This window comes from Seriola lalandi, unplaced genomic scaffold (genome assembly GCF_002814215.2).
Source record: "Seriola lalandi dorsalis isolate HSWRI2012SDOR001 ecotype SW California unplaced genomic scaffold, Sedor1 jcf7180002054924, whole genome shotgun sequence".
Classification (NCBI taxonomy): domain Eukaryota; kingdom Metazoa; phylum Chordata; class Actinopteri; order Carangiformes; family Carangidae; genus Seriola; species Seriola lalandi.
In genome coordinates, this window is record NW_019525476.1 from 135,106 (window position 1) to 152,720 (window position 17,615).

The 17,615-nt window shown below is 40.0% G+C and overlaps 3 protein-coding genes across 7 annotated transcripts in view; all 3 read left to right on the forward strand.

Moving 5' to 3' along the window:
- Nucleotides 1–1,875, forward strand: part of LOC111673685 (extracellular calcium-sensing receptor-like) — a 4,731-nt gene extending 2,856 nt beyond the window's left edge. For both annotated transcript variants that reach the window (XM_087169972.1, XM_087169971.1), the window contains one exon: nucleotides 1,370–1,875. In XM_087169972.1, the coding sequence (XP_087026098.1) occupies nucleotides 1,370–1,875 (506 nt within the window). The remainder of the gene's footprint in view (nucleotides 1–1,369) is intronic.
- Nucleotides 1,876–5,363: 3,488 nt separating this feature from the next.
- Nucleotides 5,364–10,535, forward strand: LOC111673695 (extracellular calcium-sensing receptor-like). 4 transcript variants are annotated; one of them, XM_023431534.2, is made up of 9 exons: nucleotides 5,364–5,596; nucleotides 5,882–6,176; nucleotides 6,343–6,429; nucleotides 6,704–6,973; nucleotides 7,349–7,555; nucleotides 7,640–7,915; nucleotides 9,101–9,328; nucleotides 9,420–9,543; nucleotides 9,622–10,535. In XM_023431534.2, exons 1-9 carry the CDS (start codon nucleotides 5,364–5,366, stop codon nucleotides 10,533–10,535), a joined length of 2,634 nt encoding a protein of 877 aa, XP_023287302.2. The 4 variants fall into 4 exon arrangements, with proteins under 4 accessions (XP_023287302.2, XP_087026107.1, XP_087026108.1 ...); XM_087169982.1 differs by having other exon boundaries at nucleotides 5,514–5,596; nucleotides 7,349–7,561; XM_087169981.1 differs by lacking the exon at nucleotides 7,640–7,915 and having other exon boundaries at nucleotides 7,349–7,552; nucleotides 9,206–9,328.
- Nucleotides 10,536–13,732: 3,197 nt separating this feature from the next.
- Nucleotides 13,733–17,615, forward strand: part of LOC111673686 (extracellular calcium-sensing receptor-like) — a 5,413-nt gene continuing 1,530 nt past the window's right edge. Inside the window, exons 1-8 of the mRNA XM_023431523.2 lie at nucleotides 13,733–13,857; nucleotides 14,151–14,445; nucleotides 14,611–14,697; nucleotides 14,960–15,229; nucleotides 15,542–15,748; nucleotides 15,837–16,112; nucleotides 16,516–16,743; nucleotides 16,827–16,907. Of these exons, the coding sequence (XP_023287291.1) occupies nucleotides 13,748–13,857; nucleotides 14,151–14,445; nucleotides 14,611–14,697; nucleotides 14,960–15,229; nucleotides 15,542–15,748; nucleotides 15,837–16,112; nucleotides 16,516–16,743; nucleotides 16,827–16,907 (1,554 nt within the window). The 5' untranslated portion in view covers nucleotides 13,733–13,747. The remainder of the gene's footprint in view (nucleotides 13,858–14,150; nucleotides 14,446–14,610; nucleotides 14,698–14,959; nucleotides 15,230–15,541; nucleotides 15,749–15,836; nucleotides 16,113–16,515; nucleotides 16,744–16,826; nucleotides 16,908–17,615) is intronic.

Consider the following 17,615-nt stretch of genomic DNA (forward strand, 5'->3'; position numbering starts at 1 on the left):
AAGATTAAACAATTCTGCAAGTCAATAAAAGGGGACATTGTGATGAAACTCACTGACTGGGCTCAGAAAAGGCGTAAACCAGAAGTCATGAGGGCATTTTTAGACACCACTTTGGTCTTGCCCATGTTGTTGTACTCTTGCTTATCCTCTGCTGCGTCCTCTCCTCTTTATTCCTCCTCTTGTCGGTTACACAGGCGGTTTCACCTAAATGGGATGCACAAGGCTGGAGATGTGGTTCTAGGTGGGCTGTTTGTAATGCACGTTGCTCCAGCCTATCTTGATTTGTCTTTTACCTCAGAGCCACAACAGGCTGATTGTCATGGGTAAGTCTGTCAGGGAAAAAAACACAAAGCAGAAATACATACACTGTGTATTTTTGCCATTTTAACCAAATTGCTTTTTTGCTGAGTCTCCTTTGTTTATCTTTTGATTCATTCAAGTATTATCATGGTTGTTGCTCTTCAACGGTCTTCATTCTTGACAAAAGCTTCAGTTGTGTAGCATGTGTATATTTGCACAGTTGGTGTCTCATGTTGTATTTTTCAATAGTAAACACTGATATTTTATTTGTTAGTTTTGATGTTCTAGGATTCAGACAGGCCCAGACCATGGCTTTTGCTATTGATGAGATCAACAGAAACTCACACCTGCTACCTAATGTGACTCTGGGATACAGTCTGTATGATAATTGCAACCAACTAGGAATTGGATTCCGTGCAGCGTTGTCATTAACCAGTGGTCAAGAGGAGCAAGTTACATTACATGAAACCTGTGTAGGAACCCCTCTAGTCCTAGGAATCGTGGGTGAAGATTCCTCTACACGTTCTATTGCAATCTCCACTGTCTTAGGTTTGTACAGAGTGCCCATGGTAAGTTTTTCTGAATTAACATCTATCAACTCTTTTGCATCATTGTGATTTGATTTTGAAATTTTAAGTCATTTGTAAATATGAAGGAGTCAGCCTTACAAAGTCGAAAAAGTTTCTATTTTCTATTTTCTGGTCCAGCCCCCAGCGTGACCATTGCGTTCCAAAGAAAATAGAGTTCCTCTCCTACCATGACCCTCTGGGAATCTGCTTGACAGTCACCTCATTGCTGGGCACCTTTTTCTGTGCTGTTGTCCTAGGCATCTTTATCTATCATCGCAGAACACCTATAGTACGTGCCAACAATTCTGAACTCAGTTTCCAGTTGTTGTTCTCTCTTAAACTATGTTTCATGTGCTCACTGCTGTTCATTGGCCGTCCCAGACAATGGACATGCCAGCTGAGACATGCAACATTTGGGATCAGCTTCGTTCTTTGTGTCTCATGCATCCTGGTGAAAACCATGGTGGTTCTGGCTGTGTTCAAGGCCTCTAAGCCAGGAGGTGGAGCCAGTCTGAAGTGGTTTGGTGCTGTGCAGCAGAGAGGGACAGTTTTCACTCTTACTTGCATTCAGGCAGCAATCTGTACTGCTTGGCTTGTCTCTTCCTCACCTGTTCCTCATAAAAACACCAAATACCACAATGACAAGATAGTTTATGAGTGTGTAGTTGACTCCACAGTTGGTTTTGCAGTGTTACTGGGCTATATAGGATTACTGGCTATCCTCAGCTTCCTGTTAGCATTTCTGGCAAGGAATCTTCCAGACAATTTCAATGAGGCCAAACTCATCACTTTCAGCATGCTGATCTTCTGTGCTGTGTGGGTGGCCTTTGTCCCTGCTTATATCAGCTCACCAGGCAAATATGCAGATGCAGTGGAGGTATTTGCCATCCTGGCCTCCAGTTTTGGCCTCTTGGTGGCGCTCTTTGGACCCAAATGTTACATAATCCTGCTGAGACCAGAGAGGAACACCAAGAAAGCTATCATGGGTCGAAGCATTACAAAGTGATAAAATTTGCCTAAAATAAGTCTTTCAACCTAGTTGAGAGGAGATATTGTTTGTCCCTATACTCTCTGATATGACACATAGGAGCATACTCCTATAGGAGCTTTCATAAAGTGTTAAAAATCACTTTATTAAATAAATAACTCACCATTTCATGATGTGACAATGCTGCTGTATTTGTTTCATTAGTTTTAGGCACAAAAATAAAACATAACTATGGGTAACATGACATTGTGCAACAGTGATGATAACCAAACAAAGCTGGAAGCGGTAGAGAACTGTCAATAAAAATGAATTACGTTATTAATTATTATGCTGTTTTTGTCTGATCACATATTTTACATTCCTTGGGATTTGAGAACAGGCATCACTGTTCTTATACACACAGAAATCATCAGGTTACATGTGTAACCCTGAGCGGAGAGATCTTTCCACCTTATATATTTATATATACATATACACTGATCAGCAATAACTTTATGACCACTGACAGGTGAAGTGAATAACATTGATAATATTGTTACAATGGCACAGTGGGTGGAATTTATTGGGCAGCAAATGTTTTGGAAGCAGGCAAAATGGGTAAGCGTAATGATCAGTGCGACTTTGACAAGAGCCAAATTGTGATGGTTAGACGACTGGGTCAAAGCATCTCCAAAACTGCAGGTCTTGTTGGGTGTTCCCGGTCTGCAGTAGTTAGTACCTACCAAAAGTGGTCTAAGGAAGCGCAACCAGTGAACCAAGGCTCCCAAGGCTCTTTGATGTGCACGGGGAGCGAAGGATAGCTCGTGTTGTCCAATCCCACAGAAGAGATAGTGTAGCACAAATTGCTAAAAAACTCAACCCTGCTTCTGATAGAAAAAGGTGTCACAACACACAGTGCATCATAGCTTGCTGTGTAAGAGGCTATGTAGCTGCAGACCCGTCAGAGTGCCCATGCTGACCCCTGACATGTACCACTTGGTATACTCCTTCATGGAAACGTTATTCCCTAATGGCAGTGGCCTCTTTCAGCAGGATAATGCACCCTGCCATACTGCAAAATGGTTCAGGAACAGTTTGAAGAACACAGCGAGTTCAAGGTGTTGACCTGGCCTCCAAATTCCCCAGATCTCAATCCAATCGAGCATCTGTGGGATCTGATGGACAAACAAGTAGATGTGTATAAGAGACAGCAATTGGCCCCGGAAGAGAAGAGAGGAGGAGGCGGATGGAATCAGACCCTTATATGAGAAGGTGTGGCACCGCCCAGCAATCAGCAGGACAAAACCTACAGCGCTGCACCAGGAGGAAGCAGGAACAGCACACCTGCTACACAATTTACAGGACTTTAACAATCAGCTGCTAACGTCTTGATGTCAGATACCACAGCACACCTTCAGAGGTCTTGTGGAGTCCTTGCCTCGATGGGTCATAGCTGCTTTGGCAGCAAAAGGGTGTCTAGTACAATACTAGACAGGTGGTCAGAATGTTATGGCTGATTGGTGTATATTTCATTGCACAAGGTCTGCCCCTCACAGGGGCAGGAGATGTGGATACTCGGTAATCCACATCACCTGTGGTAACAATATAATATGTAGTCATATAGGCACCATGCAGTTAACTTTGATTTGAGCACATTTCAGAGCAGCCTGGAGGTGGAGAGATACACATTAGCTACTGTTGTCTATTGTGCCAGAATCTCTCACCCTACATATTTCACATATGGGACAAAAAAGGACATTTTGGGACCACTTTTTGTCTTTATTGTTTTATTCTTGATATCTACTAATATAGATTTACAAGCTTAAAAAAGATATACAGTATGTTGTACATTTCACACAGTACTGTATTCACACTCTATCTGAAATTCTTGTCAGCTTGCCGGCAACTACATGTTTCGGAGGAGACATCAGAAGATCTGTTAGTACTGTACTACCATTCAGTATGTTTGAGTTGAGAAGAGCAGTTTTTAATGATCATTAGACAACTCCTGGAAGGATGGAGTGTGTACAAAAACGAATATAAAAGAATATAAATAGTCAAGGAATAGACAGACAATTGGACTTCATGACTGCTTCAAAATTTGGGAGTTGCCACCGCTTAACCATCTTGCTGGTTTATGATGCTGGTAAATCTGAGTCAATTATACTATTGTGCTCATAGTTACACCATAGTTATGATGTATAACATGTCAATATTGACAAACAGTTAAGCATTTATATCTTTGTGCGTCTTGCCACATTGCTTTGCAATAACGTGATCAGGTCACTGCCAAGCCAGTGAAACATCAAAAATCCACAAATAATAATGCAGACTTACAGATTGTGAGCCTGAGTCTCCCACTGGACCGCATAAAGTGAGAACTGCACAGTCGTTCAGAAATAATCGTTGTGGAAAGTGTCCAGTGTCGAACTGTGCAGTTTTTGAAGCAGCCTCCTTGTTGGGAACTGTGGTAAAAATGAATTCCAGCCACTAAGAGCTTATAAAGTAGGTTTCTCCAGGCAATTGAAAACAGTGTCTTTTCGGCATGGCTACAAAACTAAAAAAATCTTTTCCTGACCTTCATTTTAAGTAGTTGTGTGCTGTGCTGCATGCCAAGCTGCAGGGAGTGACAAGCTTTTAACAGCACAGAACAGCTTGGAAATAGCTTGGAAGTGACTGCTGGTTAATATGTGGTCTTAATGGGTTGTGTTTCAGTCACTATTTCATACTTACCCCATTGTCTGACAACAGAAACACTCTGCCTGTATGTGTCAACATGCACATGCATACTTGATAAACACTCTAAATCTCAAATCTATAACAATGCAAACTAAACAGACTAAAAATGGCGTAACCTGTCCTGCACAAGTTTATTCAGAGCTAGATGTTTGATGTCTGCCAAGTTACTATTGACAACAGCCACATACAGTACAATATCAAACAGACAGGGCAATGAAAATAAAGATGTATTATTTCACCAAATGTCTTAGAATGCTGACATGCTACATGCTAACATGTAGTGAACATTTTATAAAACTCAGTTCATGTGTGAAAGTGAATCCTTCATACTTACACTAATTTGGGATTGTACAATGCTACTCTTCTGATACAAATTTGTATCTTCTCTAAACTGCTGAGTGAATAGTTATTAACAGTCTGTCCACTTTATCTACAACTTAATGTACATGTCCATAAGTCTACATAATATGATATTGAAAATGCCTAATACAGACATAACATGACTGTCATGCAATTTTCAGTGGACCACAATCAGTGCAGTCATCCTCAACTTAAATTTGGTTTGGAAGGGATGTCAGAATAGACTTGGAGAGTATAAAAGTGGACACATTAATTCTGCCTCAATACAAATCAATCTCAAATGAAATGCATTTTAGGCCCTGCCCCTACTACTTTGCCTGCCCTGATGGGTGGTGTGGAAGATTAAACAGTGCTGGTAGTCAATAAAAGGGGGTGACATGGTGATAAAACTTACTGACTGGGCTCAAAAAAGCCATAAACCAGAAGTCATGGGGGTATTTTTAGACACCGATTTGCTCTTGCTCATGATATTGTTTTCCTACGTTTCCTCTGCTCTGTCCTCCCCCCTTTATTCCTCTTGTAGGTTACAGGGACAGTTTCATCTCAATGGAATTCACAAGGCTGGAGATGTGGTTCTAGGTGGTCTATTTGAAATGAACTTCTTTTCTACCCATCCTGACCTGTCTTTTACCTCAGAACCACAGCAGCCTACCTGTCATGGGTGAGTCTATCAGGGTAACAACAAAAACTGGGAAAAATCAAGCCCATTAATAGAATGTATTTTTGATAATCTGATATAACTGTAAAAAAAAATGTAATTCAGTATTTATGTGATTTTAACCATATGGCTTTTTTGCAGTGTATTTTATTTATTTTTAGTCTAAGTATTATTATGGTTTTTGCTATTCAACTGTTTTCATTGTTTGCAAAATCTGTAGTTATGCAACATGTATATTTTTATCATGTTGTATTTTTCAGTAGTAAAAAGTGGTATCTTATGTGTTAGTTTTGATGTTGTAGGATTTAGGCTGACCCAGACCATGGCCTTTGCTACTGAGGAAATCAACAGAAATTCCAACCTGCTACCTAATGTGACTCTGGGATACAGTGTGTATGATAACTGCAATACACTAGGAATTGGATTCCGTGCAGCATTGTCATTAGCCAGTGGTCTAGAAGAGCAAGTTACATTACACAAGACCTGTGTAGGAACCCCTCCAGTCCTCGGGATTGTGGGTGATTCCTCCTCTACACGTTCTATTGCAATCTCCACTGTCTTAGGTTTGTACAGAGTGCCTATGGTAAGTTTTTCTGCCTTGACATCTATTCATTCTTTTGGATTATTTATTTTATTTATTTATTTATTTTTTTTAAAGTTAGTTGTAAACACAGTAGTCAGCTTTACAAAGTTGAAAAAGCTGGTAAAGGCAGTGAATGGCTCTAAGTTGCACACTATGTTTTTTGCAGGTGAGTTATTTTTCTACATGCTCCTGCCTGAGTGACCGGCAAAAGTTTCCATCCTTCTTTAGGACGATCCCAAGTGATGCTTTCCAGGTAAAAATCTATCAGGATAATGAAAAAAAAAAAAAAAAAAAACTTGTGCAGTTGAACAGTTTTCAGGAAGCATGTCCCTGTTCTGCTATAAGAAAAAATGGATACTGCAGATTTTGTGTATCACCAGTAACATTCCTTGACACATTTATGGAGTTGTGTGATGTCAGATAACACTGAAAGGCCAGAATTAAACATAGTCCATTATGGAACCTGTTCAGCAGGATTTCCAGTGAAACATTATTCCAGCCCTAATCCCTCCTCTCTGTATTCTTAGGTGCGTGCTATGATTCAGATTCTAAAATACTTTGGCTGGACTTGGGCAGGTCTGCTCATCAGTGATGATGATTATGGACTCCACGCTGCCCGATCCTTTCAAACTGACCTGGGTCCATCTGGTGGAGGTTGTCTGGCCTATACTGAGATTTTGCCCTGGAGTCATAACCCAGCTGAACTAAGAAGAATTGTGGATGTGATGAAGAAATCCACAGCTCGTGTGGTCATTGTGTTTGCACATGAGGGTCATATGATTGACCTCATGGAAGAGGTTGGGCTTTAAATACAACTTGATCATACCTTAATATGAATACCTACGTAAGGCTTCGTCAAACTGGAAGATTTAAGTTTTTTGTTTACAATAACATATAGGCATAGTCAGACTGGCAATCGGGCATACAGTGACCGAGCCCAGTTAGCTGCTACATCTGTGGGCTGGTTGACCATCAAAAAATCCATAGTAATCTAAGTTTTTACTGGCCCTCTCTTTAAGCCTGTCATTGAGGGTGTGCATGAGATTGTGCTGTGTGCGTGTTCCAGGACTGCACTCATTGCTCCTGTGAATGACACCAGATGTGGAAACTAAATAATCATTTATTCACATGGCAGTTTGAATTTACACACTTTGTGTAATGCTATTGTACAGGTGGTAATACAGAATGTGACAGGCCTGCAGTGGATGGCTAGTGAAGCCTGGACTTCAGCTTCTGTGCTCCAGACCCCCCACCTCATGCCGTACCTGGGTGGAACACTGGGCATTGCCATCCGTCGAGGAGAAATACCAGGACTTAGGGAATTCCTGTTACAAATACATCCTGACCTACACCACAACAACAGCTATGGAAATAACATGGTGAGAGTTTAACCTCGCAATCTGATATTTACAAGAGTAATATATTTTCATTGTTTTTAATACACAGTTTTGAATATGTTTCAGGTAAATCAGTTTTGGGAATATACATTTAAGTGTAGATTTGCTCCACCTCCAGCAGGTTGGGTGGAAGCTGGAGGAGCATTATGCACTGGGCAAGAAAATCTAGAAAATGTGGAGACTGAGTTTTTGGACATTTCAAATCTTAGGCCAGAGTACAATGTGTATAAGGCTGTGTATGCCCTGGCATATGCTCTTGATGAAATGCTGCAGTGTGAGCCAGGGAGAGGGCCTTTCAGTGGGCACAGCTGTGGTAATTTGCAAGGACTGGAGCCATGGCAGGTGAGATATCAATTTACACTCCACTTGTTTATGTCCAATCCTGTGCTTATAATCATTGCATCACAGTACCATTTATGAGATTATCAACTGTAAAATGCTAAATAGATAGGATTTTGCCTTTTGCTGGGCAATAGGTGTGGCTAGTATTATCAGGTCAGAGAGAATAATCTCTTTTCATGATGTATATTTTGGTGGTGTGAAGGTATTATGTAAGATGTGGTGAATAAAACCAAGTTCTTTAAAATCAGGTGTGAGAGCTAATAGTGTAGCGACCAAAGAAGCAAGTACCAGGAAGGAGCATTTATAATATTTATAACCAGGATTTTAAAAACAAAGCGGCCAGGCCTAGATAAAACAAGCTAAAATACTAAAAGCAATAAAACAACAGTGGGTTTGAATAGAACAAGGCTTAAATACCATCATCCTGCTGGGTCGCTATTGCCTGAGGCGCCGTCAATCCTCTGCTGGTCACTGTGACAAAGTCAACACCTAATGTGTGCTCAGTCATGCCCCAGAGTACAATACTCAATCAGTGCACCAGGAACTCTGGGTATCTCTCCGGTGATGTAAATAGCAAATTTACAGGCCCTTCCACTTGGTCTCTCACCCATTTGCAGCTTCCACTGCTCACTCATGCTGTCGTCTGTCAGGCACCAGCCGCGCTTGTGTCGAACACTGTTGTGCTGTGATAATTAGTCAAGGCCTTCTTCACTCTGGCATGTGCTCTCCTTCAACAGCTTCCTTCATCACTTGCACCTGCAAGAGACAATTCACTCCTCTATTCAGCAGTTCCTTGTTTTCAAAAGTCAGATGCTCACAGGTGCAGGCAATCAATAATAAGTTGCCCAGCAGCAGGAAGTCAAAAATTGTGAGGAATTAAAAAAATAAAAGTCACAGATACAAGACATGCAAAAAATAAAACTGCTCCACACAAATTATAACATTTTGAAACAGGTTAATTATAATAATAATAATAACCCCTGTGTCAAAATATGGTATTATAGGTCATGTGACATTACTTTAAAGAAAATGCTTAGTGACTTCATGTGTTCGTGAGTGTAGAACATAATTTGATTTTAAATACTGCATCCTGCTGTGTTCACCACGATCAATAATAACGGGATTTTTTTTTTTTTCATCTGTCCTCTTTGGTTTTTCCTCTATCCATTATTCTGATTTTCACAGCTTGTGTATTACTTGCAAAAGGTCAACTTCACCACACCATTTGGTGATCAAGTGTCATTTGATGAGAATGGTGATGTCTTACCAATCTATGATATCATGAACTGGCTGTGGCTCCCTGATGGAAGAATTAAAGTTCAGAATGTGGGTGAAGTTAAGAAATCAGCCTTCAAAGGTGAAGAACTCACACTTGATGAAGATAAAATCTTCTGGAACTTTGAATCCAAAGAGGTTACTTCTGATTTATCAGACACCTCTCTCTTTTGGACTGTAATTCTTACCAGTGTAAAATAACTCAGAATATGTATTTTTCTCCCTACAGCCCCCCCGGTCAGTGTGCAGTGAGAGCTGTCCTCCTGGTACCCGCATGGCCAGAAAGAAGGGGAAACCTGAGTGTTGTTTTGACTGCATCCTGTGTTCTGAGGGAAAGATCAGCAACAGCACTGGTGAGCGTTCAGTTTTCAACATTGCAGTTTAGATAAATAGTATACACATTTATCGTACTACTTTCCCTTTTTTGTCAGACTCCATGGAGTGCATCAGTTGTCCAGTGGATTTCTGGTCCAGCCCCCAGCGTGACCATTGTGTTCCTAAGAAAATAGACTTCCTCTCCTACCATGAGCCTCTGGGAATCTGCTTGACAACAACCTCATTGCTGGGCACAATTATATGTGCTGTTGTCCTAGGGATCTTTATCTTTCACCGCAAAACACCCATAGTACGTGCCAACAATTCTGAACTTAGTTTCCAGTTGTTGTTCTCACTTAAACTATGTTTCCTTTGTTCACTGCTGTTTATCGGCCATCCCAGACTGTGGACATGTCAGCTGAGACATGCAGCATTTGGGATCAGCTTTGTGCTTTGTGTCTCATGCATCCTGGTGAAAACCATGGTGGTTCTGGCTGTGTTCAAGGCCTCCAAGCCAGGAGGAGAAGCCAGTCTGAAGTGGTTTGGTGCTTTGCAGCAGAGAGGGACAGTTTTCACTCTTACTTGCATTCAGGCAGCAATCTGTACTGCTTGGCTTGTCTCTTCCTCACCAACACCTCATAAAAACACCCAATACCACAATGACAAGATAGTTTATGAGTGTGTAGTCGGGTCCACAGTTGGTTTTGCAGTGTTACTTGGTTATATTGGCTTACTGGCTATCCTCAGCTTCCTGTTAGCTTTTCTGGCAAGGAATCTTCCAGACAACTTCAATGAGGCCAAACTCATCACTTTCAGCATGCTGGTCTTCTGTGCTGTGTGGGTGGCCTTTGTCCCTGCTTATATCAGCTCACCAGGCAAATATGCAGATGCAGTGGAGGTATTTGCCATCCTGGCCTCTAGTTTTGGCCTCTTGGTGGCGCTCTTTGGTCCCAAATGTTACATAATCTTGATGAGACCGGAGAGAAACACGAAGAAAGCCATTATGGGTCGAGGCACCAGTAAGTCATGAAATTTGCCAACAGTCTTACAACTTAATTGTAAATAGAGTTTTTTTTGTCCCTACTCTCTGATATGACTCATAGCATTCTGGTGTCAGGATATAGACTGGACATAAACTGTTAAAAATCACTTGAAAATAAATAACTAGCCCTTTCATGATGTAATAATGGCTATGATTAATGTTTGGTTTGATTTTTAGCAAAAAAAAAATAACTTAGGTCTAGGAAAATATCATGGTTGGGTTTAGAATAAATACTTAGAGGACCATGTAATGGCTAATGTTTTGTTTTGTGGACATATCCATCCACCATGAAGTTGTGGCTCTATAATAACATCAAATCACTTACTCCTTTGCTCTTGTAATAATCATTATAGCCACTAGAGAGCGTTGTCCCTTGAACGTAAGCATATATAATATTTACTAAAGCAACTAATGATGTATCATATGACTGCTAGAGGTCACCTAACAATAAAATGTAACTATGGGTAGTATCAAATTCATACCTATCTGGTAGTTTCTTTTGGAAGGACAGTCTGTTTATTATTCATTCACTTACATTGTGCAACAGTGTTGATCACCAGATAAAACTGGAAGCAATAGAGAAATGTCAATAAAAATAACATACATTATTAATTTATCATGCTGTTTTTGTCTATGCATTTATTTACATTCCCTGGAATTCAAGAACAGAACATCACAGTTCTCATTCACACAGAAATCAGTAGGTTACATGTGTAACCCTGGAGAGATCTCTCCACCTTACATGCTCTATATGTACAGGGTCTGATCCTCATGGGTGCAACTGATGTGGATACTCAAGACATCGCCTGTTGAGGCCATACACTGGCTACAACACCTGGCTATACAATGACATGCATGGCAGCCTAAGTTGTCTTTGAGTTAACTTGATGTGAAGAGACAGTCTTTTCTTACTCCTTTGCTCCCGTAATAATCATTATAGCCAGAAAAGACCTAATGATGTCATATTCATACCGTAGCAGCAACATTACATAAAATTGACACCTTCCACTATAATTGTCTATGTCTAGGCTGAATCTCAATGTGTCACAGACATGAAATGTTTTTATTTATTTATTTATTAGCCACTTTAGGAGCTGCATGTTAAGACAGTGGCATTTTAGCAACATTTTCTGTCAAAAAATTAATCAAGAATTAATTAATAATGAAGAGAAAGAGAGATAGAGCTGGCAGTAGTAGCAACGCAGCAGAAACGCATCTGGTGTGAACACACATGCATGCTTCTCAGCAGTTCAGCAATATCAGCCACCACCCTCACGCAACGCAGGCAGTGTGTTCCCGGCGTTAGTGTGTGGCTACCACAGGTGTGACTGAGAGAGCTCAGTGCACTGCAACTTCAGAATCTCACGGTTGTATGCTTCTGCAACTCAGGCTAGTTTCAGATTACATTCCTGTTTATCCAGAATCATCAAATCAAATATGAATCATTTTGTGAAATTTTTAATTATGGTTAAAAAATGTTTTGTGCAGTCACACTGACTTTTGACCACCAAAATCTAATCAGCTCGTCCTTGAGTCCAGGCGAACATTTGCACCAAATTTGAAGAAATTCCCTCAAGGCATTATGGAGATATCGCATTCACAAGACCAAAACTGCATTTTGTGAGGTCACTGTGACATTGACCTTTGACCAACAAAATCTAATCATCTCAGCCTTGAGTCTAAATGAACATTTGTGCCAAATTTTAAGAAATTCACTCAAGGATTTACTCAGTGTTCACAAGAATGGGACAAATGTACTTATGGATGGACGGACAACCCGAAAACATAATGCCTCCGGCCCTGGCTGTCGATAACACAGAGCCATAAACATGGAAAAAGACAAAACTAATTAAGAAAACATCTTCAATTTGTCAAAACTTGCACTGCAAATACACAAAACACAACCAAATACAGAAACCCTGTTACTGTTGCAGATCCACAATGCATGTGAATTCATGTTCATCTAAACTGGAAAAAAAAATACTTGCTAAAACTTGGTGGATGGCATTGTGGGTTAAATTATTGGAAGTCACAGTAGAAGATATTCTAAATACAGTTATGTTTTGGATTTCATCTGAAAACAAGAAAATAAAAGTTTTCTTAGAATAAGTTACAGAAAATGATACATATTTGATTATTATCACACCAATCATCCTTAACATCTTAATATTCTGCAACATTTCAGGTCAGGGGAAATAAAAGTTGAATTAAGGTCATACTGCCTGGAAGAGTATGTCTGTACCCTCCCTATTAATGCAGCAAGGTTAAAGAGTAATAGGCACTAGCCACATACTATAGAAACAGAAAGATGGCAATGAAAAAGACAAGATGAGAATGTGCATTATTTCACCAAAAGTATGCTGCTTGCACCTAGTGAGCATTTATCTTTTTCGAGTTTGTTATGCCTTTATCATAGTGACAGCCAGAGAGAGACAGGAAAGTTGGGAAGACAGAGAAAGGGGATGACATGCAGCAAAGGGCCACAGGTCAAATTCAAACCCAGGCCGCTGTAGTTACGACTAAGCCTTAATGGTATGCGCTCCACCAGGTGTACCACCAAGTTACCCCTCTAGTGAGCATTTCATTAAACGTTGTTTATGTGTCAAAGTGAATTCCACACATTCAAGGCTGATTTGTGCATTTGGGGATTTTAATTTTGTACACTGGTATACTCAAGTTTTAAACTACAGAGTGAATCATGAGAAACATTTTATTTACTACCACAAGAAATAGTTAACAGTTTCCCTACATTATCTACAATTTAACATACATATCCATAAGTTCATTCAAAGTACACTCAAAGTACATCGATTACAGAGATGATGTGACAGTCATGCAATAGTCAGTAGTTGAAGAGATTGCCAAAATTACCTTGGAGAAATGTTATCCAAAGTACACACATTAATTCTGCTTCAGTACAAATCAATGTCAAATGAAATCATTTTTAGGCCCTGCCCATACTTCCTCTTCTGCCCTGATGGGTGGTGTGCAAGATTAAAAAATACTGGAAGTCAATAAAAGGGGGTGACAGCGATAAAATGTTAAGACTGCACCCGGAAAAGGGATAAAACAGGAGAGTCATGTGGACATTTTTTGACACCAGCTTGCTCATTATGTTGTATACATGCTTTTCCTCTGCTGTGTCCTCTCGTCTTTATTTTTCCTCCTGTCACTTACAGGGACAATTTAATCTAAATGGGATGCACAAGGCTGGAGATGTGGCTCTAGGTGGGCTGTTTGGAATCCACTACTTTTCCACCCATCCTGACCTGTCTTTCACCTCAGAGCCACAGCAGCCTACTTGCCATGGGTGAGTCTGTCAGGGAACCAGCAAAAAGTAGAAATTGGGGAAAATCAAGCTCATTACTAGAATGTATTTTTGGTAATCTGATATTATTGTAAGATAATTACATTCTATATTTATATGAACCATTTTTCCTTTTTGCACAGTGTGCTTTATTTTTGTTTTTTCATTCAAGTAATATCTTTGTTGCCATTTAACTGTCAATTATATGCAAATTCTGCAGTTGTGGAACATTTATATATTTGAATGGTTAGTGTCTCATGTTGTATTTTTCCGTAAACTGGTATTTTATGTGTTAGTTTTGATGTTCTAGGATTCAAACAGGCCCAAACCATGGCTTTTACTGTTGATGAGATCAACAGAAACTCCAACCTGCTACCTAATGTGACTCTGGGATACAGTCTGTATGATAACTGCAATACACTAGGAATTGGATTCCGTGCAGCATTTTCATTAGCCAGTGGTCAAGAGGAGCAAGTTACATTACATGAGACCTGTGTAGGAACCCCTCCAGTCCTTGGGATTGTGGGTGATGATTCATCGACACGTTCTATTGCAATCTCCAATGTCTTAGGTTTGTACAGAGTGCCTCTGGTAAGTTTTTCTGCCCTAATATCTATTAATTATTTTTGATCATTGTGATTTAATTTAATTTTAAATTTTAAGTCAGTTGTAAATATGAAGAAGTCAGCCTTACAAAGCTGAAAAACACATCAAAGGCATTGAATGGTTTCAGGATGTACAGTCTGTTTTTTGCAGGTGAGTTATTTTTCTACATGTTCCTGCCTGAGTGACCGGCAAAAGTTTCCATCCTTCTTTAGGACGATCCCAAGTGATGCTTTCCAGGTGAAAATCTATCATCAAAGTTAAAAAAACATAAAAGAAAAAATGTCCAGTTAAAAAATGTCAGGAAGAACATCACTATGCTTCAAATATATTCCTTCTGTGCATCCATAGTAACATTATTTGTCTCATTGATGGAGTTTTACTGTGTCAGATAACAACACTGAAAGGCTATACTTTGGTCCATTTAGGAATCTGTTTAACAGGATTTCAAGTGAAACATTATTCCAGCCTGTGCACTAATCCCTCCTCTCTGTATTCTTAGGTGCATGCTATCATTCAGATTCTAAAATATTTTGGCTGGACTTGGGCAGGTCTGTTGATCAGTGATAATGATTATGGACTCCACGCTGCCCGATCCTTTCAAACTGACCTGGGTCCATCTGGTGGAGGTTGCCTGGCTTACTTAGAGGTTTTGCCCGAGGGCGATGATCCAGCTGAACTAAGGAGGATTGTGGATGTGATAAAGAAATCCACAGCTCGTGTGGTCATTGTGTTTGCACATGAAGGTCACATTATTAACCTAATGGAAGAGGTTTGGCTTGAAATACAACTTGATTATGCTTTGTCAAAGTAGTGTTTTGTCAAACAGACCAAATAGTAATTAACTACATAACACCTCTAATTTTTGGATATCATATCAAATCATATAGAAAGCACATTTAAAACAACAAATTTCTAACAAATTAAACTGTTAAATTGCTGTTACAGTTATGATGATATGCATCACTTTGCCAATATTACTGTGTAAAACAAAGGGTTGCAACTGTGGATGACACCAGATGTGGAAACTACTTTATTGTTATGGCAGTGTGAATTTATATACTTGGTATAATGCATTGTACAGGTGGTGAAGCAGAATGTAACAGGCCTGCAGTGGATAGCCAGTGAAGCCTGGACATCATCTACTACGCTGCAGACCCCCCATCTCATGCCGTACCTGGGTGGAACACTGGGCATTGCCATCCGTCGAGGAGAAATACCAGGACTCAGGGAATTCATGTTACAAATACGTCCTGACCTACACCACAACAACAGCTATGGAAATAACATGGTGAGAGTTTAACTGTGCCGTCTGATCGGGTATTTGCAAAATAATATATTATCATTGTTTATAATACACAGTTTTGAATATGTTTCAGGTAAATCAGTTTTGGGTATATACATTTAAGTGTAGATTTGCACCACCTCCAGCAGGGTGGGTGGAGGCTGGAGGAGCATTATGCACTGGACAGGAAAATCTAGAGAATATGGAGACTGAGTTCTTGGACATTTTAAATCTCAGGCCAGAGTACAATGTGTATAAGGCTGTGTATGCCCTGGCATATGCCATTGATGACATGCTGCAGTGTGAGCCAGGGAGAGGGCCTTTCAGCGGGAACAGTTGTGGTAATTTACAAAGACTGGAGCCATGGCAGGTGAGATATCAGTTTACGCTCCATCTGTTTATCACCAAATCCTGTGCTTATAGTATTTCAGTAGGATTTAGTGTATAAAATTAATTACAACGCTATGAGATTTAAATTTTTTTTAAATTTTGTTAAATGCTAGATGGATAGCTGATATGATTTTCTCTATTGCTGGGTGATACCAGTGTATAATTTTATCAGGTCAGAGAGAATAATCCCTTGTCACAGGGTACATGGTAATATACTGTAGGTATAATGTTTGCCTGAAAGTTTTAATGACTTTGTAAGTGTCTTATGTAATTTGATTATTGAATACAAGTTCCTGATGTGGTCACCATAATCACTTATGACACTTTCTTTTTTCATCTATCCTTTTTGGTTCTCCCCACATTGCATGTTCTTATTTTCACAGCTCGTATATTACTTGCAAAAGGTCAACTTCACCACATCCTTTGGTGATCAAGTGTCATTTGATGAGAATGGTGATGTCTTACCAATCTATGATATCATGAACTGGCTGTGGCTCCCTGATGGAAGAATTAAAGTTCAGACTGTAGGTGAGGTTAAGAAATCAGTCTTAAAAGGTGAAGAACTCACACTTGATGAAGATAAAATCTTCTGGAACTTTGAATCCAAAGAGGTTAATTCAGATTTTTCAGACATCTCTCTTTTTTGGACTGTAATTCTTACCAGTGTAAAATAACACTGAATGACATCCTACAGCCCCCCCGGTCAGTGTGCAGTGAGAGCTGTCCTCCTGGTACCCGCATGGCCAGAAAGAAGGGGGAACCTGAGTGTAGATGTGTATAAGAGACAGGGATTGGGTCGCCGCCCGGAGCCCACAGCACCTGTCCACAGGGAGAAAAAGCACAATAAAATGGCCACACTTTACCAATACACACAAACAAAACAATAATAAGTAATAAAGTAAATAACAAAATAATCTAACTTCTCAACTATAATATAACAGGCAATTAATATACAAAAGAAATCAAATTAAATTAAATCAATATTCAAAATAACTAAATGTTTGTATAAACTAATACAGAACAGCGGCAAAGACTGTTATAACAGCCGCATCAACACAGCGGCACGCTACAGCGGAACCAAGTATTTATAGAATCGAACAAAACAATAAAACAATTAATAAAACCATGTACTCCAACGGAGCCAAAAAGAGAGAGCCAAAAAGAAGAGAGCCAAAAAGAACCAAAAAGAACCAAAAAGAACCAAAAAGAACCAAAAAGAACCAAAAAGAACCAAAAAGAACCAAAAAGAACCAAAAAGAACCAAAAAGAACCAAAAAGAACCAAAACAACCAAAACAGCAACGCCGTCCAGCGAGCCGTGGCGTTGAATCAGTTTCCCAATCAGCCTTGCCGGCGCAGCGTCACAGCAGGCCAAGCAGCGGAGTTACTCCCGACTTCTGCCTGATCCAAACACGAGGATGCACAAACCCACGCAAGGGGCTTCCAGCGGGGCAGCCCGGTCCCCACGGCGACAGTGATCCAAC

Bases quoted from the DNA above. Each gene is read 5' to 3' on its own strand.
- LOC111673695 (XM_023431534.2), top strand. From the start codon at position 5,364: ATGGGGGTATTTTTAGACACCGATTTGCTCTTGCTCATGATATTGTTT. The intron at 6,177-6,342 runs GTAAGTTTTTCT...TGTTTTTTGCAG, and splicing joins GTTTGTACAGAGTGCCTATG to GTGAGTTATTTTTCTACATG. The intron at 9,329-9,419 runs GTTACTTCTGAT...TTCTCCCTACAG, and splicing joins GGAACTTTGAATCCAAAGAG to CCCCCCCGGTCAGTGTGCAG.